This window comes from Antechinus flavipes, chromosome 2 (assembly GCF_016432865.1).
Source record: "Antechinus flavipes isolate AdamAnt ecotype Samford, QLD, Australia chromosome 2, AdamAnt_v2, whole genome shotgun sequence".
In the NCBI taxonomy this organism is placed as follows: Eukaryota; Metazoa; Chordata; class Mammalia; order Dasyuromorphia; family Dasyuridae; genus Antechinus; species Antechinus flavipes.
The window spans coordinates 495,620,629-495,637,865 of record NC_067399.1 but is presented as its reverse complement, the minus strand read 5'-3'; the positions used below and the strand labels follow the sequence as shown (position 1 = coordinate 495,637,865).

The 17,237-nt window shown below is 40.5% G+C and overlaps 1 protein-coding gene across 2 annotated transcripts in view; it reads left to right on the top strand.

The window, feature by feature from the left end:
* Nucleotides 1–16,175, top strand: part of ELMO2 (engulfment and cell motility 2) — a 52,771-nt gene extending 36,596 nt beyond the window's left edge. For both annotated transcript variants that reach the window (XM_051979959.1, XM_051979958.1), the window contains 11 exons: nucleotides 1,831–1,953; nucleotides 2,525–2,659; nucleotides 3,004–3,108; nucleotides 3,214–3,322; nucleotides 5,489–5,625; nucleotides 7,307–7,470; nucleotides 7,578–7,690; nucleotides 8,668–8,775; nucleotides 10,453–10,535; nucleotides 11,420–11,497; nucleotides 14,294–16,175. In XM_051979959.1, the coding sequence (XP_051835919.1) occupies nucleotides 1,831–1,953; nucleotides 2,525–2,659; nucleotides 3,004–3,108; nucleotides 3,214–3,322; nucleotides 5,489–5,625; nucleotides 7,307–7,470; nucleotides 7,578–7,690; nucleotides 8,668–8,775; nucleotides 10,453–10,535; nucleotides 11,420–11,497; nucleotides 14,294–14,494 (1,356 nt within the window). In that variant the 3' untranslated portion in view covers nucleotides 14,495–16,175. The remainder of the gene's footprint in view (nucleotides 1–1,830; nucleotides 1,954–2,524; nucleotides 2,660–3,003; nucleotides 3,109–3,213; nucleotides 3,323–5,488; nucleotides 5,626–7,306; nucleotides 7,471–7,577; nucleotides 7,691–8,667; nucleotides 8,776–10,452; nucleotides 10,536–11,419; nucleotides 11,498–14,293) is intronic.
* Nucleotides 16,176–17,237: the final 1,062 nt, after the last annotated feature.

Below are 17,237 nucleotides of genomic sequence, written 5' to 3'. Positions count from 1 at the left end.
ATTCATTTTCCAGTTTCTAGCCACTACAAACAGGGCTGCCACAAACATTTTGGTACATACAGGTCCCTTTCCCTTCTTTAGTATCTCTTTGGGGTATAAGCCCAGTAGTAGCACTGCTGAATCAAAGGGTATGCACAGTTTGATAATTTTTTGGGCTTCATTCCAGATCGCTCTCCAGAATGGTTGGATTCGTTCACAATTCCACCATCAATGCATCAGTGTCCCAGTTTTCCCGCATCCTCTCCAACATTCATCATTATTTTTTTCTATCATCTTATGGGCTAGCTATTTTGGAAAAATAATTTGGGACACTTCCTAAAATGTCACTACACTGTGCATACTCTTTAACCAAGTAATATCACTAGCAGGCAGACACCCCCAAGCAGTAAAAGAAAAAGGGAAAGGACTTATATGTACAGAAACATTCAGAGAAGCATTTTTTTAGTTGTATTAAGCAATTGGAGATTTAGGGAGTGCCCATTAATTGGGCAATAATTGAGAAAATTACAGTACATGAATATCATGGAATATTATTATACCACAGGAAAAGACAAAAGGATTATATTCATAGAAAGACATGTATGAAATGAAACAGAATGAAGTGAACAGAACCAGGAGAAAACTTTATACCATGACTTAAATGGAAAAAAAAAAAAACAATTTTGAAAGACTTAAGAACTTTGATAAATTCAATGACCTGCTGTGACTCCAAAGGACTGATGATGATGTTAATAATTGCTAACATCTCTAGAGTACATGCAAAACATGTAACATATAATGTTATTTGTATTTTGTTTGGTTCACACAACAATCCTGTGAGGGAGGTAATGTGATTATTCCTGTTTTATTCCTGCCAAAGGTTAAGTTGCTTGCTAGTATGTTTTGAAGGGAGATTAGAATTTAGATCTTCCTGACCCTAAATCTAGTACTTGATCTTTTAGACCACCCATCTCCCAATGGAGCATGTTCTCTCTTCTTAATAAAGAGGTGATAAAGTAAAGGTATAAAATGTGCTATACATTTATGGAGATAGTCAATAAATAGATTTATTTTACTTGATTATGCATAATCACCCTTTTACAAGGGTGAAGATTTTGGGGTTTTATTTGAGGTGGAGAAGAGAAAATTAGAAGGGGAGAGGGAGGCTAGTGATGATGCTCCCCAAAAGAGAAAAAATAAAAGCATTATTGAAACATTTAAAAAATTCTCTGAAGAGAACAGAAGGTAGTTCAGAGAAAAATACAGACAAGTAAGACAGCTTGGTGAATTAATAGACTTTTTTTAAAAAACCAAGCTGCATACAATAGAAATTCACAATTTTATATACACTTCTCTTGTTATAGCAACACTATATTTAGAAATGACATTATAAAATCATGAAAATGTTCATGATTGTTGATGTTTAAATTCATAACAATAGACAATACCATTTTAAAAAGAGAAAATTAGGAAGAATAAAAGGGTTTATTAAAGGGGAAGCTCCTAGAGAAATAAAAGGGAATGAATTGGGATAAGGGACACAAGTAAAAAGGGCTTGGCATTGGCAAGGAAAAGGACTATCTATTCTGACTAGACCAGAGCTGAGGAAGAAAGAATGGAGGATAATGTTGAAGTGATTTGAATTGTTGAATTAAGAGTCTCTGCTTTCTTGATAAAATATTTCTTAAGGTTTTCTGCTCAGGAGGGTGGGGTATGACAGTGTTAGGAGTTAAGAAGAGCAGTTTTGGTATAAATTCTTCACAGAGTGCAACCAGAATTACTTAAGAAAGTGTATAAGACTTGTGTATATTTTCATTCAATTGTTTCTTCCTTTTTCTTTGGATTTTTCAGCATGTTATTCGGGGTAATCGCCCAATCAAAACAGAGATGGCTCATCAGCTCTATGTACTTCAAGTCCTGACTTTTAACCTCCTGGAAGAAAGGATGATGACTAAGATGGACCCTAATGATCAGGTTAATGCTAGGTGCAGTGATACTCTCCCACCAGGGAAATTAAAAATCTCAAGTATATGTTACCTACCCTGCTTTTTTGTGAGCGATAACCTATTTGTGACCCTTCATAGTCAGTGACATTTCCTCTAGGACATTTTACCTAATCCTGGAAATTTTAAGATCCGTCCTGATCAAAAGCAGGGGATCACACATTGCCAAATCTTTTTCTTTTCTGTACTGAAAAAAGATTTGGTAGCACTTTTCCTTTTTTTTCAGAGGTGAGAAAACAGTAGGTGATGAACAAAGAATATAATGTCAGATTTGGTTGTGATTGTATTAGTTATTTTTGTGGAGCTTATTCCATATTTCTTTTTTCTTTGTTATAAGGAATGGTTCTCTGGATGGGGTAGGGATATATTGGCAAATGAAGGTGATAAAAAAAATAAAAGAAATTAAAAAAAATTTAAAACAAAAAAAGCAAGATAGTGCTACCAATGATACAATTTTGGGCTAGAATTGCCAGAGGCTGCCCTGCTATTTGTTCTCCAGACATTTGTTAGGTATCTAAGCAATTATATTTATTTTCCCTTAGGCACAAAGAGATATCATATTTGAATTAAGGAGAATTGCATTTGATGCAGAGACTGATCCTACAAGTGTCACTGGCAGTGGGACAGAGAAACGAAAAGCCATGTACACCAAGGACTACAAGATGCTGGGATTCACTGTATGTACCTCCAGTGGCCCTTCCTTTACCCTGACCTACATACATGGCTGCAAGCCTTTCACAAGTGAATCATAGCTTACATTTGCATAGCATGTTGATGGCATAAAGTCTGTATATGATATGTTCTTTGATGCTCATGATACTACGAGGGTTATTGTTTCCATTTTACAGAGATAAAGTGACTTACCCAAGGTTACAAAACTTTGGAGTTATTACTCTCCATAAAAGTTGAGCTGAACACACAACCTTTGGGCCAGAGGGCAATGGTTTCACAGGATTTTCTTTGGATGAGGACGCACCCTGAGAGATGCTAATGCTCATGTCATATTGGTTTTTTCTGCTAGAACCACATTAACCCAGCGATGGACTTTACCCAGACTCCTCCAGGGATGCTGGCTCTGGACAACATGCTCTACTTGGCCAAAGTTCATCAGGATACCTATATCAGGGTAAGAGCAAAAAAGGATTGTCCTGGGCCCTGGTTCTTAATCACATTTCTCCTCTAGGATATATTTCTGACTCTCTTTACACCCCAATTCTTTCTTTCTTGGTAGATTGTCCTGGAGAATAGCAGTCGAGAGGACAAGCATGAATGTCCCTTTGGTAGAAGTGCCATTGAGCTCACCAAAATGCTGTGTGAGATCCTGCAAGTTGGAGAGCTGCGTAAGTCTTTCTGGAATTGCTGCCTTCCTTTATGCTGTGACAAGAATAACAATGTACTTCCTAGTCCTATGTCAGAGTGCTCTATATTCAATTTTTTTTCACAACACTTTTGTAAGGCAGGTTGTGCCAGTATTATCTCTGTTTTACAGATGAGAAAACAGGATAGAAAGGGTAAATAATTTGCTCAGTTATCAGGCTAATGAATGGCAGAGTTGGTTTTTTTGTCAAATCCAGGTTTTTTGATTCTTACTCCCAGCATTGGTGGTTGTGTGAGAGTAGACTGACCAAGAGAGCAAGTGAGGTGGGTCTGCCTCATCACTGCCTTCTGAAGATTTAGGGCGCTGGGAAAGGAGGAACAGTGGCTCAGATCTCAGGAGATCTGCTTTGCCACTTAGCCTGCAGAATGGGGATCTCTCTACCATAAGTAGTGGTAGAAATATTGTGAAAATGAGATAATGGCTATTTTATAGATGAGGGCAGGATCAGAGACATTGTGGGAGTGGGGATTGGCCCAAGGATATACAACTGATAAATAGCAGAGCTAGGTCTATAAGTCAGGTCTTTTGACTCTTTACTAGTGTTCCCATTGCAGTTCCTAATAGGTTAGCTGTGGTTGAGATGAGATTGCATTGCTTTGATACTCACCTATTCTCTTATCTCTCCAGTGAAGTAAGGAGAAGAAAATACAGGACCTAAGGGTGGGTCAAGGAAGCATAAGTTATTATTTTTTTTTTTAATTTTTTTAAATTTAATTTTATTTAATAATAACTTTGTATTGACAGAATCCATGCCAGGATAATTTTTACACAGCATTATCCCTTGCAATCACTTATGTTTCGTTTTTTCCCCTCCCTCCCTCCTCCCCCCCCCCAAGATGGCAAGCAGTCCTATATATGTTAAATATGTTGCAGTATATCCTAGATTCCATACATATTTGCAGAACCGAACAGTTCTCCCGCTGCATAGGGAGAATTGGATTCAGAAGGTAAAAATAACTCGGGAAGAAAATCAAAAATCAAATAGTTCACATTCATTTCCCAGTATTCCTTCTTTGGGTGTAGCTGTTTCTGTCCATCATTTATCCAGTGAAACTCAGTTAAGTCTCTTTGTCAGAGAAATCCACTTCCATCAGAATACATCCTCATACAATATCGTTGTCGAAGTGTATAATGATCTCCTGGTTCTGCTCATCTCACTTAGCATCAGTCCATGTAGATCTCTCCAAGCCTCTCTGTATTCATCCTGCTGGTCATTCCTTACAGAGCAATAATATTCCATAACATTCATATACCACAATTTACCCAGCCATTCTCCAATTGATGGGCATCCATTCATTTTCCAGTTTCTAGCCACTACAAACAGGGCTGCTACAAACATTTTGGCACATACAGGTCCCTTTCCCTTCTTTAGTATCTCTTTGGGGTATAAGCCCAATAGAAACACTGCTGGATCAAAGGGTATGCACAGTTTGATAACTTTTTGGGCATAATTCCAGATTGCTCTCCAGAATGGCTGGATTTGTTCACAACTCCACCAACAATGCATCAGTGTCCCCGTTTTCCCGCATCCCCTCCAACATTCATCATTATTTTTTCCTGTCATCTTAGCCAATCTGACAGTGTGTAGTGGTATCTCAGAGTTGTCTTAATTTGCATTTCTCTGATCAATAGTGATTTGGAACACTCTTTCATGTGAGTGGTAATAGTTTCAATTTCTTCATCTGAAAATTGTCTGTTCATATCCTTTGACCATTTATCAATTGGAGAATGGCTTGATTTTTTATAAATTTGAGTCAGTTCTCTATATATTTTGGAAATGAGGCCTTTATCAGAACCTTTAATTGTAAAGATGTTTTCCCAGTTTGTAAGGAAGCAAAAGTTATTAGCTGATTAAAGATACCAGTGGGCACTTCTGAGTGGTGACATAAGGATGAAGCAGCTCCTGGCAGTTGATGGGGCTGGGTCTTTTCCTGTTCAGAAGAAGGGTGGAGTGGTCAGGAAGGCGGGGAAAACCTACAGACAAGGGAAGGCTGAGACTCAGGCCCGTCTCACACAGCAGTCGCTGGGATTCTTGGACACATTCCCCCCTGCTTTCAAAGCCACAGAAGCTCTAGGCCTGGGTCCGAGGGTGGGGCCCTCATCCTTTTCCTGTGTCCTCTTTCCTCAGCAAACGAAGGACGGAATGACTACCACCCGATGTTCTTCACTCATGACCGAGCATTTGAGGAGCTCTTTGGAATCTGCATCCAGTTGCTGAATAAGACCTGGAAGGAGATGAGGGCAACAGCAGAAGATTTCAACAAGGTCATTGTTGTGGTGGGGAACCTGCCGAGGCAGAGAGAGCTTTGCAGACTCTGTTTCCAGCTGAGATCCAAGCATCACTGAATTGGGAGATGGGAGCCCTTGTCTAGTGTGCCCCCCAGGCTGCTGGGAAGAAGGCAGTGCAGATACCGCTGTCCCCATTTCTAGAGGAGGGAACTAAGATCTTGGCCCAGGGGCACAGGGGTAGTGGGGGTGAAGACAACTCTCTTGACTGCCAACCTGAAGGGAACCCACCACTCTTTTTTAAAGCCAGATTGAGGGGCAGAATGCCTTCCCTGTAATTGTTATTATCAGACCGCAGAATGCTGCGGGGTAGATTAGGTTTAATGTGGATTGTCACAGTAAACTCAAATGTATTAGCAGCATCTATCATATACTATAATTTGGGCATTGTGAGGGCTTTGCCCTGGGCATGGAAATTTGTGGCATTCAGCTCCTAATTCGAATCATTTTAAGTGATAGGTCTTCATATAAAGCTGAAAGTAATAATTGAAGGTGATTGATTCAGAAACTTTGCTAGTACTTGTGGCTTGGGCAGGTAAACTCCTTTTTATCTAAACATATTGTAAGAAGTTTTATTTTGATATCTCATAGCACTTGCCAGAATTGAAATACCAAGGCATGTTCATTTCATTCAGCTATTATTTTTGTAGCATTTAGGTCAAGGTCCCTCATCTCTCAGAGCCTTAGCTTTCTCATCTGTAGAAGGAAATAGAGATTTCATTGCTTCATTTTGCAGAAAGCATTTTGTAGAATCTTAAATCAGTGTGAAAAAGCAAATTTTATTTGTAAAATCCTTAAGATACTAAGAGTTCTTTAAACCCTTATACACTTAAAGGATGTCTGATCTGGATGCAACCTTAGAGATAATCTAGCCTGAACTCCTGTCATTTTATAAAGAAGGAAATTAAGAATTAAGAATCCTAATGATTAGGAATTATTGTTTCAGGCCTTCACTGATGGCATGGTAAAATGTTTATTCTCCTTTGATTGACTCTATCCCACTTCACTAAGTGGCTGTTTCACACCTAAAGCATTGGCCTGATTGTGTAACTTCTCCTTCAAACATTCAGTGACTCCCCATTGCCTATAAGATAAAAAAAACTCTTTAATTAATTTGATATTACCACAATTTGGCTCCCATCTATCTTTCTATTTCTGTTACATAACTATTCCCCTTCAAAAAGTCTATACACTGGTTAACCTAACTACTAGCCATTCCATAAGCCTGATACTTCCTTTTCCACCTCCATACATTTACATAAGCCTTCCACATGCCTAGATTTAACTTTTCCCTCATTTCTACTTCTCAATCCTTAGCCTTCCTTCAAAGCTTATCTCAGGTGTCATTTCCTATTTGAAGCCTTCCCTGATCTCAGTTGTGAGTATTCTCTCCTTCCTCAATTTTCCTTCTCTTGTATTTATTCTTGTACATGTTGAATCCCTCAGAAAAGAAAGGCACAGACTGTTTTGTCTTTCTTGCCATCGTGACTAGCATAGACCCTTGTACATACTAAGTGCTTTATGAATGTTTGTTGAACTGAATTATGTTAAAGTGAGTTTCCTTGGACTACACCAAGTTGGAGGCAGAGACAGGTCCAGCTCTCTCGGCTCCCAGCTCAGTGCCATCATAGTAGTGATGCTCATCATCTTTTTCTCTCAGGTTATGCAAGTGGTACGAGAGCAGATCACCCGGGCTTTACCATCTAAGCCCAACTCTTTAGATCAGTTCAAGAGCAAACTTAGAAGCCTGAGCTACTCGGAGATTCTGAGATTGCGCCAGTCTGAGAGGATGAGTCAGGATGACTTCCAGTCCCCACCGATTGTGTAAGTTTTGTGGGACATAAAGGAAGCACTTGCCATCTCTGTCTCCCTTCCAAAGGTTCAACTGCCTCCATGAGCTAATCCTTATTCTGCTGTGTATCCTTCCCTAGGGAGTTAAGGGAAAAGATCCAGCCAGAAATCCTGGAGCTAATTAAGCAGCAGCGTCTGAATCGGCTCTGTGAAGGGAGCAGCTTCCGGAAAATTGGGAATCGGCGGCGGCAAGGTAAGATGGAGAGTAGCTTGAGCTTGTCCTGATCCTTCTTCCCAAAACACTCTAAGGGAGGATCCAGTCTCACTGGCACCAATACACCTGGTATCTGGCACAAGGAACAAACTTAGAACAAATTTTCTTCTGTTACTCCCAGTGCTTTTCCAAAGCTGTTCCCTTTGACTTGCCTGGAGTCAGGGAGCCTAGACTTAGTCATCACTAAGTATATGACTCTGGGCAAATGATTTCCTCTCCTTCAGCCACTCTTTCCTTGTTAGAGAAATGGGGATCATATTTTGACCACCTACTACTTTAATTAATCAAATATTTTTTTAAATGCCTATTATGTATTAGTTGTTGGACTAGGCACACAAACACAATGGGTGAAGCAGTCCTATCTGAACAGCAGATTGCCTTCTATTTTAAAAAAGAAGTGTTATTGGGATATTTTTTACAGAGGTTATATTCTAAGGAAGGAAAAGATACAATAGTTAAATGCATGGTAGTTTGGGAGGGTTCTTTTTTAAAATTTTGAGTTCCAAATTTTCTCCCTCCCTCCACCCCTCCCCCACCCATTGAGATATCAAGCAGCATGATTTTGGTTATACATGTAATGTTATGTAAAACATATTTCCACATTAGTCATGTTCCCCAAAAAAGGGCAACAAGAAAAATTAAGAAAATAGAAAAATAATGCTTCATTCTTCATTGAACTCCATCTTGAAAGATGGAGTGGGATTCTTTAGAGCAGAGGTGAGGAAGGAAAGCATTCTGGAAGTACAGGGCAGCCAGAGCAAGTTCCCAGAGAGGGGAGATGGGAATGTTGTGTTCAAGGAACAGAGATACAGCCATTTCAACTAGAAGTCAGAGTAGAGGGGGATTCTGGGACAACACACTTCGAGGGGTATTTGTGAGTTAAGTATTTCACTGACCTGGCTTTACTTTAGAAATCTGAGCTGTGATGTTGCATGATTATTACCTCTGTGTTTCAGAGCGGTTCTGGTACTGCCGCTTGGCTCTGAACCACAAAGTTCTGCACTATGGAGATCTGGATGACAATCCTCAGGGGGAGGTGACCTTTGAATCTCTGCAGGAGAAAAGTAGGTACAACTCCGACTGAAAGCTCATGCTGTCATATTGGCTTGGGATCTAATTTATGTATGGCCTTGAGCAAGTTGCTTGTCTCTCGACTCCATTTCCTTCTCTGTAAAATGGGGATTATAAATTGTTTCCTACCTAGAGGTAGTGTGTGATCATGGAAAGAGCATCAGTCTCTTGGGGTCAGAAGGCATGGGCAAATTAGATACATAACCTAGATAAGTTATTTCAGCTATCTGGGTATTAGTTTTTTCATTTTTTTAAAGCGGGAATAATAATACTTGCCCTCCTTGACTTATAAGGCTCCTTCCGTAAAAAGTGCTTTGTAAAATGTAAAACAGTATAGAATTTGGAGCTTTTATTACTGTCCACTCTGTGTGATTGTTGAGGATCAGATGAATGTTAAAGTGCTTTGGAAAATATAAAATGCTCTCTGAGTCTAAAGTATTGATTATATTATGATCATTATTGAATGGGTGTGAGGGTCTGCACCTGGGAGAAATCCCAGGGATAGCTGTGTTGTCCCACTGCCCTTTGACCTTCCATTTATTCAACAGATCTTAATTATCTGTTGTGCACAAAGCAGAAAGTATGTGAGGAACTGTGAATACAAAGGTTAAAAAGCCCCCCGATAAGACCCAGAACTGAACTGATGGCCTTGTTGACAGAGGGAACAACTCAGATGCCCTCTGCTCCAGGAGATCTCTCCTCGTCTCCCTAGCTGCTGGTGCTATCCTTTCTAAGGTGGCCTCCTATCTACTCAGGATTCATCCTGGATGTTTACATTGAGATAGGTTAATTTCTCCCTTTCCCATGTATGATCCTTGAAAATAGGAAGAGTTTTTTGTGCTTTTTTTGTATGTTGCTATCTTGTTTTGTACGTAGTAAGCACTTAATATATACATGTCGATGGTTTCATTGCTATGGGGTGAGGAGGAAAGGAGAAGGAAGAGTCAAAGATGTCAAAGTCTTGAAACCTTCAGCTAACTCTTTTAATCTTGAGCTTAAGCCTTGGATTAGCAGGGGCCAGTGGTCAGTCCTTTAAGGCAAATAGAGGAAGTAAAATCCATTTTACAGATGAGTAAACAGGCTCAGAGAAGTTAAATGACTTGCTCATGATCACATGACTAGTAACTAGGATCCACACCCATCTGCTAATTAAAAGTAGGAGGTGATGGAGTAGCTGTCCTGTCCTGGTGCCACTCCTTGGACAATCCATTTTTTATTTTTTTATGAATGCTTTATTGATGCTTTAAAAATAAAGCCATCATTATCACTTCCCAATAACCCCTTATCCCCAAATAGAACTTTACTTTTAATAAAGAAGTTAAGCCATATCAATACTTTTGTCTCTGGCTGTGTCTGCCTTATTGTGCACTCATATTTTACCATCTATTTGACTAGAAGAGAGTATTAGTTTCCAGTCTCAATCTGATGAATTGGGTATCTGATGGAGGAGTAAAACTTTAGTATTGTTTTAATTTGTATTTTTTATCAGTGATTTAGAACATTCTTTCTTATAGTTGTTGATAGTTTGCATTTCTTTTGTTGAAAACAGTCTGTTCATAACCTTTGATATTAATTTTTAAAAAACCAAACTACTTTGCCTAGAGGCCAGCTTATAGTTTCAGGCTTTAAAAAGTCAAATTGCCCTTCTATAAGACTTTCTCTTTTTTTAGTTCCTGTTGCAGATATCAAGGCCATTGTCACAGGGAAGGACTGTCCTCATATGAAAGAGAAAAGTGCTCTCAAGCAGAACAAGGTGAGTTTGGAAGAAGTTGCTTTTTTGGAATTTGTGTGTCATTAGCTGAGGACTAGGGAGCTAATTAGAACATAGTCAAAATGTTAAAATTGGTGAGTTGTTTGATTAGACTTGCCTCACTTTGTGTCCCATCTGTTTCTTTGCTTGGCATTGGATTGAAAGACTTGAAGGTGGTAAATTGTTCAGAGTCTGGGTTGAGGCTTCTGAGAAAAGATAAGGTTCTTCTAATGCTTCAGTTGAACATGGAGAAAGGGTTTCAATTGATTAAGAATTAGAATAGCTAGCTTCTAATTTAGGGCTTTTATTAATTTGCTGTGTGACTTTGGCCAAGTCACATGTCTTTTCTGGACCTCAGTTTTCATTGCTCAACCAGTGATAAGCCCTACCTTACCCAGTAGCAGTGTGGGGCACTAAAAAGAGTCCCAAACGGAGTTAGAAGACTGCATCCATAAAATGTGGACAAGATAATTTCCAAGTGTTGACATTCTCTGATTAAAGAATTCTTCCAATTCTGACATTTTATATTCTAAGGTCCTTTCCAAAGTTCACATTCTCTCTCTCTCTCTCTCTCTCTCTCTCTCTTTTTTTAATTAAAGCTTTTTATTTGCAAAACATATGCATGGGTAATTTTTCAACATTGACCCTTGCAAAACTTTCTCTTCCAACTTTTCCCCTCCGTCCCTCCACTTCCTTCCCTAGATGGCAGGTAGTCCAATACATGTTAAATATGTTAAATACAATGTATGTATACACATTTCTACAGTTATCTTGCTGCACAAGAAAAATTGGATATGGGGGAAAAGAACCTGAGAAGGAAAACAAAGTACAAGCAAACATCAACAGAAAGCGTTTCACAATCTTTAATACTATGATTTCCCCCTCAGGAAGTATTGGAATTGGCCTTCTCTATCCTCTATGATCCTGACGAGACCTTAAATTTCATCGCTCCTAATAAGTATGAGGTGAGCATAGGCCTTTCTTGGAAGATGGAAGGCCTTGTATAATCTATTGTAATGGGGAAAGCACTTGCCTGGGAAGAGAGAAGCTAAATTCCCAGTCCACTATCACTAGCCACAGCACAATCAGTCCTCATCTCTGAGCTTTAGTTTCGGGATAGGAAGAAGGGGGGTGATAATACCTGCACTATCTCCTGAGTTGTAGGAAAGAAAGTGCTTTGATTGTGATTCTTTAGAGTGGGGGAAGAGAAGGGTAAATTCAGCTGCTGGAACAGGCTTATCCCCAGGGTAGTTGCATTTGATTCCAAGTGACTTCACCTTTGTGGGGGTGGGTATGCCCAAGAGTGGAACCTTAAAACAATTGTCTGAAGGATAAAGTCCCCCATTGCCACCCAATCAAACATAGAGGGCTATCATATCACTGGGGATGTTCTGCTGTTTGTAAAATGAGTACCTGCATCCCTGCTCCCATCTCCACATGTCAGAGCAAGAACTGAAAGAAATGAAAGTGAGCAAGGTTTTTTACAAAATATTAATTCAATAACTGGTTATTAAATAAACACCTGTGACTGCTTGGGCCTAGGAAGGTACAAAGCCGAGGCCTGGCTTTGGAGCTCATGAGATTGTAGTTTAGCAGAAATCAGCAGATTATTACATACAGAATACTATTAGTGCCCTCTTAGCCAGTGATTTTATGGTTTTGTCATGAAATATGCTTATGTTTCATGATTTTATTAGTGCAGGAATTCTGTATGGAAACTACCTTTCCTGATACACATCACCATTTGGCTGTAATGTACAGTCTTAGAGAGTTAGCTAAAGACATGAGGAAGTTTCAGGAAATGGAATAGAAAAGCCCTTCTTAAGCACTTTCTAGGTTCCAGCCCTGTACTAGGTGTTAAAATACCAACAGAAAAGAGAGGCTGTCCTTTCTCTCTCATTCTAATTAGATAAACAACCTCTTTTCTAGAGGATTCAGCATCAGGGCAGATGATAAGGCCCTGACGCCATATGGGCCAGTGATTGACCTGGGGTCAATGGTACAGTGGCCCAGCAATTGACTGTTAGGAAAGGGGTTAATGGGACTAGGAGTTTGAGAGGAGGAGGGCCCTGGGTTGCTTCCTTATGGTAAAGTAAGGAGGAGGATGGAGTGAGCATCTAGCCAGAACAGTGTGTCCAACAGTCGAAACTGAAGCAGCGAAAGAGAAGGATTCTCGAGGCCTGCTGTTACTGGACCCTGGGACCTCATGTTGGCATCGGTGACTTACCTGTGGCCACAAAGCATGTCAGAGGCAGAGCTTGAACCTAGGAATTCCTGATTCCAAGGCCATGTGCCCAACTGCCTCTCTTTGAGAGCATTAGGTTAAAAACAAGATGCTTTGTGAGTGAAAAGCTGCAGGATCTCCTGGAGGAGATGGACCTTCAGTTGAGCCTTGAAAGATGGCTAAGATTTACCCATTGAAGAAAAAAATAAAAGGAGAACATTTCAGATGAAAGAGCAGTGTGAGAAAGGCAGGGAGCAGCAAGTGTGTGGAAGGCTGTGCACCCCTTAGCACTTTCTTTGAGCACTGACTACACCTATGGCCCCCAGAGGGCTGTGGAGCTGAGACAGGAGTGTAAACTGCTAGAATACACAGTAGTGTGAGCCAGGCATCCCAAAAGGATTTCTATGGGGAAATGACGTTTAAGCTGCTTTTCATTATCTTGGGACTGGGAAGATGCTCCCCTTTTTAATTTACCATCAGTTTAGGTCCTAATAATACCTCATTCTTTTAGGCCTGACTGCTGAGGCTATAGAGCACAACTAGTTGATGAACTGTACATCAAATTTAATTATAGGTGTGCCTTTATATCATGAGTTCCAGAAAAGCGTAAATTGAATTTTTGTAAATTAGTTCTTGTTTTAAATGCATAAGAAAAGCTTGCCTTTAAAGGAATCCTATCTTAAATCTTTTTTTTTTTTTTTAATTAGAGGGGAAAGATCCTTTTGTAAAGTGAATAATCACTGATTAGTTTATCTTTGTTATGAATTTGAATTTTCATAGATGAAGGTTACTCAAAACAAAATCCACCCATATTAAGCTATATCTGAGGAACATTATGGATGGCCTGGAGGCAGGAAGATTTCGGATTCAAATCTGGCCTCAAACACGACCTAGCTGGGTGACACTGGACAAGTCACTTAAATCTGTCTGCTTCAGTTTCTCCATTATCCATGGGGATAATAACTACACCAGCCTCCCAGAATGATGTGAGGATCTAATGAGATAGTATTTATAAAGCATTTAGCACAATGTCTGACACATAATAGGTGCTATTTAAATATTAGCCATTATTGTTGTCATCGAGTACATGCAGAAGAGGGATTTTTAAAAAAATTTTATTTTATTTAATAATAACCTTATATTGACAGAACCCATGCCAGGGTAATTTTTTTTACAACATTATCCCTTGTACTCGCTTCTGTTTCGATTTTTCCCCTCCCTCCCTCCACCCCCTCCCCTAGATGACAAGCAGTCCAATATATGTTGGATATGTTGCAGTATATCCTAGATACAATATATGTTTGCAGAACCGAACAGTTCTAGAAGAGGGATCTTTTGGTGTAAAAAGATGATGGGTTCATCAGGAGCCTAGGATTCAGATCATGCCTCCTAACGCTTTACAGTTGTGTGTCCAAGGGCTTAGCCATGTCACTCACTCTCTGAGCCCCATTCATTATAAAATGGAACTAATACATTACCTGTTTCACAGGACTGTTGTGAGAAAAGCTGAAGTGTGAGTTGTTGTTATTCTCCACAGTATTGCATCTGGATCGATGGCCTTAGCGCTCTTCTTGGGAAAGACATGTCCAGTGAGCTGACCAAAAGTGACCTGGACACGCTGCTGAGCATGGAGATGAAGCTTCGGCTGCTCGACCTGGAGAACATCCAGATCCCCGAGGCCCCTCCCCCTGTGCCCAAGGAGCCCAGCAGCTATGACTTTGTCTACCACTATGGCTGAGTCAGAACCACGAAGGGGGGATTGGGTCCAGGAGAGAGAGGCTTAGGTTCTGGGACCTTGTCCTTTGCTTGTATAGAGTCCGTGCTGACTGTGGTGGCCAGGTCAATGCCACTTATTCCTCAACCCCATGTCTTAGCCCCCAAAGCTTCCTGTTGATTCCAGTCAGCTCAGAGTAGGGAAATGGGGCCTCTGTGCCGTACCTTCTTTCTACTGTGGATCAGACTCTGGGGCCTGGAAAGGGAGCTCCTTGCAAAGGCTGGAACATTAGGGAGCAGACAGCATCTCTTCTGCTCTCTAGACAGGGCAGCCCGCAGCTGGCTGGCACAAGGCACACACTTCCCGTAAGGTGGCCGGCCCTGTCCGAACTTGGGAGGCAGCCCAGCAGAGCTCTTCTGTGGCGGGGGTGGGGCAGAGAACTTGAGGAAGGACAGCCCAAAGGTGGCAGCGCCCCCGCACTGTATATAGAGAGGGAAGCTCTGAATCTGACCTCCTCTGTGCTGGAGGACTCCTTTTGTGCCCATCTCCCTACATGGTGCCAAGGCATTGCTGCTGTTCTCGTGGAAGTCCAACTCGAGTGTTTCTCTAAATTCAGAAACTGCCACATCTCTCCGTACCCAGCAGCTGGCAGGTCAGCCCCATCTGGGTTCCTTGGAGTTGAAAAGCCATATGGCTGCTTCCTCCCTTCTCTGTCAGAAGGAGCTTGGGCCTCTTAGAGGCTAGAGAGGGAAACAAGCTCTAATACTCTCGTTTTTTGGCAGTGGATGATGTCACTTAATTTCACAGTATCTGAGTCAGTGCTGGAAAGGGTCTTAGAACATAGAAAATGGAAGGGACCTCAGAGGCAGGTGATTGGACAGCTCCTACATGAAGCATGAATTCCTTCATTATAGCATCCTAACAAGTAGTCATCTATGGCTTCTGCTCGCTGACTTGCAGTAATGGGGAGCTCAGTACCTCTAGAGACAACCCATTCCATTTGGAACAGCTCTTACTGTTTAGAAGTTCTTCCTATATTGGGCCTTATTCTATCCTCATGTCACTTTTACCGTCTGGGGCAAAGCAGAATAAGTCTAATCCACAGGACAGCCTTTCACATATTTGAAGGTAGTCTCTATCTAATTTTCCTCATTCCTTCTGGAACAAAAACCAGTCCTGGTAACCTGAACCGAAAGATGAGCCTCTTTCAGCCCTAAGACCTGTTTCCAATTTCCTTTTGGTCTCTGGATCCCAAGAAATCTGCCTTGCACTCCCCCTACTTGGCTTTTGCCTCCTGTCTGGTTTTCAGGGAGTTGGCCTGAGGTTATAGCTGTGCAAATGGGACTTCCCTAGTTTACCATGTAACGTCCCCAGGCATCATCCTTGAACACAGCTGCATTTGGTCATGGTAGTTTTATGTGGAAGGTACTGGTCCAATGAAGATTGTACTATATATTTTCTCTACTATAGGCCATACTTATACAGAAGTGTATATATATACATACATATATATAAATATTTATATTTATATAAGATCCACCTATTCTGGGATGGAATGTTTTGTGAAAAAATGAAATTGGGAAGAGAAGGAAAAACAAGATGAGCTCTGAGCCAAGATTATAATGTAAGAGTACTCAGGAGGGCAGGAGAGGAATGTCCTGTCAGTAACTGTGTTTTCAATAAATACTCTCATGTATAGACTGCAGTTGTCGGTTAACAGATGTTTCTCTCTTTACTTCTTGCCCAAAGGGGATGATTTCACCTTGACAATCATTTATTCCAATGTGTTAGAAAGACTTGAATGCTCCTGATTCAGTACTTATTTGTCTCCCAGGAACCCCTCACTCTCTTCCCCTTCCCTCTTTCCTGGCTAATTATGTTTGGGGAAATTGCTGTGCCGGCTTTTATTTTCTACAGAAACTCAAGGGGTATAGCAGAGGAAGATCCGCCCCTTTGCATACACATGATTCTTCACCATGCCTCTACCTCCTGATTTTTTCAATGAGCCACCCAGATCTGGGCATGAAGGAGACACGGATCTGATCTTCCAGCTGATGCTTTAAGGCTGTTGCTCAAAAGCTGAAGAGTCGGCTGTGGGGGGAAGAGGGGAGGAAGTAGATGATGGTGTTGATGTAAATAGATACCTTTTCTCAGTGTTGTGAGGAGGGATGGGAGGGGCAGAAGTTCTTATAATAGTCATAGGAAACATAGGAAACAATAGTCCTTTGAAGACTTCTGAATAGAGCTGGGGACCTTGGGCAGAGATGCATTACGACAACCTGCAGCTGAAAGCAGCCCACTTTCCGCCTTGACCTTCAGCCTCTTTAGGCCCTGATTTGAGTTTGCTATAAATCACCTGATGTGACTTTATTTCAGGATTGGACTGAGGGGATTGGGTTCAGGGAAGAAAAATGAAAAAAATCTCTATTAGGATGAACTTAAATTCTGTTGGGTGAAACTAACAAAAAAATAGCATGTGTAGTGCTTTGAGGTTTACAAAACCCTTTATATGTATTGTCTCATTGATCTTTATAACAACTCTATGTAAAGTGAATTTTATTATTACAACCATTTTATGTGTGGGTTATTATATATAACCATATAATATAATATATTATAATATAATAATATGGTTATTATTATAACCATAATGTTATTTTTACAACTGTTTTATGAGGTGAGCCTTGGATAAGGCTCAAACAAATTAAATGGCTTGTCCAAGGTCACACAGCTATATCTAAGGCAAAAATTGAACTTGAATATTCAT